General features: G+C 36.2%; 1 protein-coding gene across 1 annotated transcript; it reads left to right on the top strand.

Annotated features, from left to right (window-relative positions):
- Positions 1-2,203: 2,203 nt before the first annotated feature.
- Positions 2,204-7,106, top strand: LOC135837827 (2-acylglycerol O-acyltransferase 2-like). The gene is made up of 6 exons (XM_065353221.1): positions 2,204-2,365; positions 2,981-3,216; positions 4,193-4,458; positions 5,344-5,518; positions 5,643-5,833; positions 6,703-7,106. Exons 1-6 carry the CDS (start codon positions 2,348-2,350, stop codon positions 6,858-6,860), a joined length of 1,044 nt encoding a protein of 347 aa, XP_065209293.1. The 5' UTR covers positions 2,204-2,347; the 3' UTR covers positions 6,861-7,106.
- Positions 7,107-9,360: the final 2,254 nt, after the last annotated feature.

Here is a 9,360-nt window from a genome sequence, read left to right as displayed (position 1 = left end):
GTGAGAGTTAAAACATTTGATACCGCCTTTACTTGAAAGAAAAATCAAAATGACCATACTTAACGATTTTTGGTGGTAGTAGCACCAATTGTTGCCAACTGACAAGCAAAAAACTTTTTTTTCAAATTTTTTTATAACTTTTCCAATAAAAGTGGCACGCGACAATTTTTATGGAAATGGCAGTAGAAATCTAAATAAGCTATTTTTAGATTCGTCATTGTCTGGGGATTATAACCAGCACATATTTCAAGTGTTTTCTGCTTGAATTAGGTTTCAATTTTTCAATTTTTTAAAAGAACACCCCTGTGCCTAAGATTGCGATTTTTATTTTTTGCAACTTTTCTAGACTAATAATGATACTTTTCGAAATTTTCATTTAGAATTCAATTTATTTGAATGAAATGACACCTTATATATGTATATCGAGTTTACTCCTTGTCAAAAGCTAGGGAGAAATGAGTGTAATGCTGGAAATTCCAGATATGAGCGCATTTCCAGTATGGTTCACTCAGAAGTTTCAAATGCACGTTCATGTGAGACATTTTGTTTGCTTTCATCATAAATTAAACAATATTGACGAATTTCTATGTTTTTCACTGGTGCACAATCTTGGGAAGGTGAATGCGCAATCTTAGGAAGGCATATGCCTAAGTTTGCGCATTTGACTTTTTTTAGTTTTTGGTCAAAATATCAAAAACTAAATCGATTAAAAATTTTATTTCTGGCGCAAATCATAGCCAAATGTTTGAAGAACCTTCTGTACAAATTTCAATATTCTAGCTGCTTTTCATAAAAAGTAGTGACTGTTTGAAAATTAGGTGCGCAAACTTAGGCACATTTACCCTATGGTGTTCGGAGCATACACAGAGGTGGGGATGGCGGGGTCAATTTTGCAATAAATCTAAATTGGAATTTTTCTGGCAATTAGAACGGGTTGTGATGCTAATTGGCTAGAGCAAAAAAAAAACGAGAGTAAATGTCGCATTTTATCCGATTTCTGACACTTGATTTATGGCTCTGGATAATCAATTGACCTTGAATATGACACAAGTATCCTTTTATCTTCTCCCACCACCTTCTATAAAACATTTTCCCGTTCAAATTGACCATTCAAAGCCGTTTTTTTTTCCTAAAACTCCGGTAAAATCGGTAAATTTTGGGCAAAATTTTAAAAAATGACGTTTTTTTAACTTTTGAGCCTCTAAACTCGAACTAAAAGTCAAAATATGGAAAAATAAATGTGATTCTCGAAAATCATTATACCAAGTTTGAGGCTCTTAAGTTCATTCTGCAATAATGCTAGAAATACGTTTTCGTCGAAATATTTCAATTTCACGCGAAATTTTAACCCATTTTAATTGGTCGCACGATGTTTTCACAAATCTTGAAAATCACGACTCAATTTTGGGCTTAAAATTCTTCAAAACTGCTGTAAAATAATTTTCGTTGAAATATTTGCAATTCTCGCGAAATTTCAACCTATTTTAATAGGTCGCAAGGTCACTTTTGAATGATTCTAATGTGGGTCATTTTTTAAATTCGAAATTGGGCTGGAACGAGATTTTAAAATTCAACTGTGCTCTTGTATGTGAGCTATTTTTCGCCAACTTGAGTCCAATTAGCGTGGAGCGAACTCCTTTACGCTACGGGTATGAGTTTTTCTTACACCATCGACTGATGACTTTTGTGTTACCATTTTCATGCTAAAGTCCAAAAATTACTGATGGACTCGAGTCATTTTTATAAAAAAAAGTCTCCAGCAAGTTTCCAATTGAACTTAACGTATCTCTACCTAATCTCCAACTCCTAAGTTCATGTTGGAAAATGTTTGGATTACGTGGCGTCTGTGAACGAGAAAGAACCAGGTGACTAAATTCGATATTGCATTTATTGCAAATTCCATCGGAATACTTACTAAGGGTACATAGACCGCTCGCAGATAACGATAGAGTACATTATTATTAGAAATACTATGTAGTACATGGTATACATACATAGAAAAGGTGCACATGATGCATAAATCGTGAATCAGTTATGTACATCTTATCAAATACGGTTAATTGCTTCGTTTAATGATACGTAAATTACGTTAATTACTTTGATCGTACGCCAAACCTTGTACACAATGTTTTGAAGATAATTACTCATCGTGCTAACCGTATGAAAAAGAAAGCCAAAGGGCAGAACAGAGGAGAGAAGAAGAAAAAAAAATAAAACGAAAAAAAGTACCAAGGGTCGAATGAAACATTACTACTCGAATGTATTTTTTTTTTCAACTTAGTTATTAATTTGTCGAATGCCAGTGCTGTAGTGAGTCGTGTAAGTGTTAACGTAAATTGCCAAAACAATGGGCTCCGATAATCATGTGAGTATGAGTATGTAATTGAATAAGTATTAAGCTATGCATTTACACCTAAGTTAGCATTCGTACATACGTTTATCGTCCTATTTTATCGAGTCGTGTTTCAGTGAGAATTTTTTTATTTCGAAATATGTAGGTATTCTTATCGTAGGCTACGTGTTACGAAAAATGTTGATAAATTTTACCATTATAAGCTTCATTTAATAGAATACCTACGTTAACAACTCGTTCGTGGGGGAATTTTGAATATGTATGTATTTTCTAATCTAACCCTCCTCTCATTCTCAAATCGATTAATTTTTACTGAATAATGAAATTCTCGAAGTTCCGGTTTAAAATAATGTTATCGATTGTATGAACTTGAACACGGTGATCGTAGGTAAAATTTGCCACTAAATTCAACATGGAACGTAGAGGAGGTAAAAATGACCAAAAGTGATCTGTTTTTTACACGTGCAGTTATCGCTGCTATTTTTCCATTAAAACTACGTTATAAACCTTCTCGAATATTGAGAAAAGAAGAGTGATTCGATAGATAGGGTTTGATGTTTCAAAATTCGAGAAAAATATATCTACAGCTTGAACCTTATCCTCATCGTATTACCTGCAATGTTACAGCCTGTCGAACAAGGTACCAGGATTTTTGGAATAGAATGGGCTCCGCTAAATGTGTCCTTCAAACGGCGAATGGAAACGTTTTCAGCCTTCTTCTGGTTCTTTTGCGTACTAACCGGAGTGTTTGTGAATTTCTTCTGCTTGTACTACATACTTTGCACCGCATTTTGGCCTGCAGGAATTCTTTACGTTGTATGGATATATTATGATCGTCGTACAGCACATACAGGAGGAAGACCGTAAGTCACTCCTCACTGATTATTTTTTTCAAAGGGGTTCTTTTTGATATTTACTCGCGAGGGAATCTCTCGAGTCGAGATGTCTATCTCTAATTTGATAACGACTCCGGCATTTTGAAAAAAAAATTATCTGACACCTCCCCCCCCCCCTCAAGATGCCAAAACGCCGAAATTGATTTTTGGAAAATTCAAAATAGACCATTTTAGGTGATTTGTTTTTTTTTTTTTTAATGGCATACTGACCTACTTATTCTGTAGAAATGGTGGAAATGAGTTCCAAAAGTGTGCTTATCGACTCTCTCGAACCGAATTTTATCATTTTCGGTCATTCTAGAGACTTCAACGTGATTTTCGATTACTCCAGAGTTCTGAAATTTCTTCCAGAAAACGTGGGGATTTATTTGGGCAGTTGTACATCGAGTTGTGACTTATTGTTGACCTGTTAGAAGTGTCCATCCTGAGTTCAAACAAACACTCTTGACGTTTTTTTTTTTGACCAGTTCTCTCCAGTTATCACTAATAATATTCTGGTCAGAAAAACGCACCTTTGACTGGAGATGACCCCCTGGAAATTGGGCCAAGTGTGAATAAATTCGTTCAGTGGGTCCAGAATGAGCACAACTCGGTTTTAGCTGCTTAATTTAGGAATCTTTCACATCTTCGGGAGAACGTCTTCGAAATTTCCGAGAAAATCGAAAATCACTTAGGGTTCCAGGATCGATCGAAATTGTTCAACTTGGATGCTGGGGAAGGGGGGCTCGAACGATATTACAAAGTCATACGTTCGAATTTCAAAATTTTCCCCACATAAAATTTCCCACCACTTGACATCTGACGAATCTTTTTGCCTTCAACCATCGGGAATGAAGACGTAGGGGGGAGGGGGAGTTCAAAATTTCAAGAGAAAATACACTAGAAGTTGATTTGCCTTCGCAACTAGACTTGAATATTTTCTAACCTGTCTCCTTCTTCACAGTATCAACAGTATTCGAAAATTCAAGCTGTGGGAATACTTCCGTGATTATTTCCCCATCAGTCTAATAAAGACAGCCGACTTGCCAGCCGATAGAAACTACCTGTTTTGCGTATATCCGCACGGAGTTCTAGCTTCGGGAGCTGTACTGAATTTCGCCACAGATGCCAATAAATTTGAAAGACTGTATCCTGGACTTCAGGCTCATCTACTCACGTTATCGTTCAATTTCAATTTACCATTTTCACGCGAAACTATTCTCGGTTTAGGTGAGTCATTCATACAGCTGCGAATCATATTCGTAGGTTGTATTTTTATACATTACACATGTTGTAGTATAAATTGTATTAGACTCATTCATTAGGTAGAGAGTATATTTATTCGTGAACTTTGATAGGGTATTGCATCTTACACATTGATAAGTTCAAGTACTTTAAGAGGTAATTAAGAAAGCGATAGATGATATTTCATGTATCGTATCAGAGCTGGGAGGATGAGGGGCGAGGGACGAGTGACAAAAGCAGTGGAAAGTCCCCCCCCCCCAATACTAATGTTTGTTTGTCAGTTTTTTTTTTAAAGTCACCTGCTTCGGTCAAACGATCAAACTTTGACTCGTAGTCGACACTTGGGACCGTGTTACGCTGCCGCACTTTTATTATTTTCCAAATCTTTATCTCTCGTTTTTTTTTTCGACTCGTAAGTTGATAACTACCTAATGGTTTATCACGTTTCAAGGTGAAGATTTTAAACGACTGAACTCTTGACTCTAATCAAATTGGGTAATTATTTCATCTGCGACGACGCTGCGATTCGATTTGAGTCGACGTACGAAAATTTAATATCGTCGATGATGATTAATTAATTGATACGACGTTTGCGTAGAATAGGTACATTGTGTTGAGAAAATTCGGCTATGCTATGCTATTGATAAACCTGCAGGAGGAAGGGAGGAAGTAAGATCATGAAGAGTAGAAAAGAAAAAAAATTACACGTAGTTTGTTATCAGGTGAATGATGCATTCAAAGCTTTTGTAGAAAGCTACACAGGTGACTCTTCGACACGTATAGGAAACTTTCACAGCGATCATTTCATCTAAACAGACATGTTTTTAATCTGTACCAATCGACATCAATCTAGAAGGTCTATTTTCACAGGTGGTTGTTCTGTAGCTGAAAAAAGCATCATGAATCTATTAGGGCCCCAAAGAACGGGCAAAGCCGGAGTTCTGGTAGTAGGAGGTGCAGCCGAATCGCTCAAATCCGAGCCTGGAACGTATAGAATTGTAATAAAAAACCGAAGAGGATTCGTACGAGTTGCTTTGAAAGCAGGGTACGTTGATACGTAGAATAGACTTACGTCATCTGTCTATGGTGTCTTTATCCTCCTCTACGTATAATTTTACATTCATCTACATTATTATCGTGCTCGAGTACATATTACATGTCGATTTCAGAGCTCATCTAGTGCCTGTGATATCGTTCGGCGAGAACGACATGTACGATCAGTGTCGAGGTCCTACCATACAAAAAATCCAAAATTTATTCCACAAATATCTCGGTTTCGTTCCTATCCTTCCTCGTGGAAGAGGATTCTTCCAATACTCCTTCGGATTAGTGCCGCATAGAAGGCCTATCAACACAGTCGGTAAGCTCAATACGATTTTTTTTCTTCAATAATGCACCCTATTTGGGCACCCGTATCTCCCCTCCCCCTCTCCCAGTATCATCAACGGAGGTAATCGAAGTGTGCCTGTAAGTTTCCAACTGATCCTCGAGTGCAAACGAAGAATTATTGAATTTTGATTGAGGTAGATAAACATTTTTGCTTGAAATATACTTACTCGTGGTACAGCCAACTTCAAATTGGTTTTTTGTATTTTTGCATCCCTCTTATTTAGTTCTATTGATGCATTTTTCATATCTCTGTGGATCTCGTAAATGTCCACTGAATCTAGGTTGGTCAAATTTCACCCCTTGAAATTGTTGGCCTTGATGAAAACATCCCTCAGCATCTAAACTGAAACCTGGTGTCTTGCCAGGAGCTCACTCAAGCTGAAGGAAATCAGGGAAATGTGACAGAGGAAAACTTTTGACCGAAAATTCCCATTTTTTTAAAAGAAGAAACCTCCACTGATCAATGTTGGTCTCTCTCTCATATGTTACCCCCCCTTCCTCTTCATACCAAGTTTTGGAGGAAAAACGTGAAAAATTCCCATTATTGCAGTTTGTCGATTTTTTCAATTTTTTGAGAATTTGCTCACTCAGGAAGATCATGTGGCTTTACTTGGGTAATAATCGAAAGAGACTGTTTCTCGACAGTGAGGTTACTTTTGAAGAATTCTGTCGCAAAATGGGAGTGTTCAACAATGATTTTTTTTCACGACGACGAATCGATTTCTTCTCTCAACCTTCGAGATAGCATTTTTTTCCAAGTTGAGGAAATCCCCCCCCTCTCCCCAAAAATAAAATCCAACATCTTTCATAGCATTATCGTTTAATTGACGCATTTTGCAGTCGGTAAAGCGATCACGGTGCCCCGAATTAGCAATCCTACCAGGGAAGACGTTGATATTTACCATCAGAAATTCATGGCCGAAATCGAAACTTTATTCAACGAAAACAAAGGAAAATACGACGCTAAAGGTGAAGCTGCCGAATTGATCATGGAGTAAGAGAAGTATGAATTTCGCTCCATCGCGATGCGCTGCCTGGTTCCTATATTCCTAAATACTGCTACATACGTTTGGCAATTGCCAATAAGTACCTAATTATGTTGATATGTACGTATTCGTAATGTTATGCCATCGTTACCATACACTTTGAAAGCTGTTGGACGTGAATTATCGAGTACATGATGTGTATGCATTTATCCTATTACAAATTTGCCGATGGTGTACCAATAAATTGTAATATTTGTATTTGTTTATGTCTACATGTATTTTTACGTATGGTGGTGGTTGGTGGTAAATAGTAAATATTTGGTTGAGATAATTTATGATGCAAGTTGATTATGTCTGAAAGAAGACGATCATTATGTGAATATTGACTTATTATTTGATGGGTGTGTTTGATACATAAAATCGCATCTTTCACGGGTAAAATGTTTCGTCACTTTTTTCTATTCATCAATATTAGTACACGTGGAGTACAATCTGATAGAAGTTCTTTGATTTAATCCTGTGCTGGTACCAGTCTTGGATGTTCAACGTGAGTCTGCATTCCTATAATAGATTCAGATCCACGAACTAAGTATATTCGTGATAGCTCTTGTTCATTCAAGTACGTTAATGGATCTGCATTCATTCACCTATATGAGGTTCACAGATTGCTTCAACTTAGAAATATGGTAACGTTGTCGGTAGTTTTTCATGAATTCTTTTGAATTTTATCCTAAGTTTCGTTATTTTTTCAAATTCTTAAGCAAAATACGTATTGATAGATTGTGACGTGGAGGGTGATTCGTTACTTGATGTGAGTTGACTGAGGGGTTTTGCCCACAATTTCGATGAACATTTCTCGAAATTTAGATGTGCCAAACTTCTACGGTTTCGGAAATATTCATATTTTCATTAAAGGCGGACTTTTGCCCCACCGACCTTGTTTTGTAAAATGAAAAAATCAAGAAACAAGTAAAACAATCGGTAAAATATATCATAATTAATCATAATAAATGAATTATTACATATTTCACTCGCCAAATCCTGGAGTTAAATTCGCGACACAAAAAATGACAAAATATAACCTCACTTATCACATACCTGACTCACAAAACACAAGAACACATCCATTCAGAGCATTGTGGTTTGGAATGTAGGTCAAATAATTCAGGAAAAAGTTTCATTTCAATACCGTAGATTTTTGCATGAACTCTACCTATCTAAGCGATCATCTGATTTTATACCTATGTACTCATGTACTCTCTTTTTATAGCCAAAAGAGAACAACCAACATAAATATCAACAAATCGTTCTTACGAATAATGAATTTTATTCAAACTGTAGGTACATGTACTTGAGGTACAAGGAAAACTTACCAAAGTCCTTATTTATCTTCACCTTTTTTTCTACTGTGAGGTTGTTGCTGATCCTTCTATCACTTTTCCTAACGTCGGATAGAACTCTCAAATTATTTTGAAGGACATTCTCAATAGTATGTTGGCTAAGAAAATTGCCTCTTTCTTCATTCTATTATGTAAATATCGGAGACAAATTCCCTTGTCCTGTCGAGGACTTTATAAAATACGGTGTATTTTTAAAATTTCATTTTCTTATGTTTTGTTTAAAAGTGTGAGTATTTTCCTCTCTTTTTTGTCATATTTTCGAGATTTTTCATAATTAACAACCGGTTTACTGACTATTATGGAAAATGTTGACATCAGTTGGAACGTGCGTTGAATCCACTCCAAGCATTTAGAAACTTTGAATTCTGAGTTTATTTTGAAGCATTCGAACATATTTATGTATGTATGCATTTGCACTGGAAAGGCTCTGTCTCTTCATGGCACACAATGTTTGTCTGTCTTGAGTCAAGACATCGGAAGTTTACCCCCATCTCGTATTCCATAATCTCATTGGAAATGGTGCTGATCTCCTTCTTATATGTACTTATACTCGATGAAGAACGCAGTAAATATTCAGTTTGCGTCAAAAGGATTAAAAGTTCCAGATACTTCTCCGAAAAGAAAAGGCAGGTCAATGGTCATTGTCCTACATCATATTTTGAATCTAAAACTTGTCAATTGTCATCTCTTTCTTTTCATCGGGTAGTGTATTATATTCGTATGTTCGTTTTATTGTTGCAGCTACTTTGGAAGCAGGAGTACCTAATGTATTAAGGGGCGGATTTTGTGTAGGTAGATGTATAAAATGTACTTACGTTAGCGACGACAAGTTGTCCACTCCAGCCATTTTAGGAATATTGCAGCCTAATTTTCCAGCTTCATTCTTTGTGTTTACTGAGATTCACAAAATGAACTCTCAAGACCTCCAGTTTGTTCAATTGTTTGAATTTGAACATTACATCAAAAGGTGGTGCGTCTTTGTATTTTTTTTTTTTTTTGGAAAATTGAATGGGATTGGAAAAAAAGTTCCGGGGATCTCAAAAGACTGGGAAGAATTTTGGGATTTACAACTTGTCTTTTCACTTTTCTACTGGGATTTCAAATTTTGTAAT

Source organism: Planococcus citri, chromosome 2 (assembly GCF_950023065.1).
Source record: "Planococcus citri chromosome 2, ihPlaCitr1.1, whole genome shotgun sequence".
Classification (NCBI taxonomy): Eukaryota; Metazoa; Arthropoda; class Insecta; order Hemiptera; family Pseudococcidae; genus Planococcus; species Planococcus citri.
The sequence above is the reverse complement of the archived record's forward strand: the minus strand, read 5'-3'. Positions and strand labels throughout refer to the sequence as shown.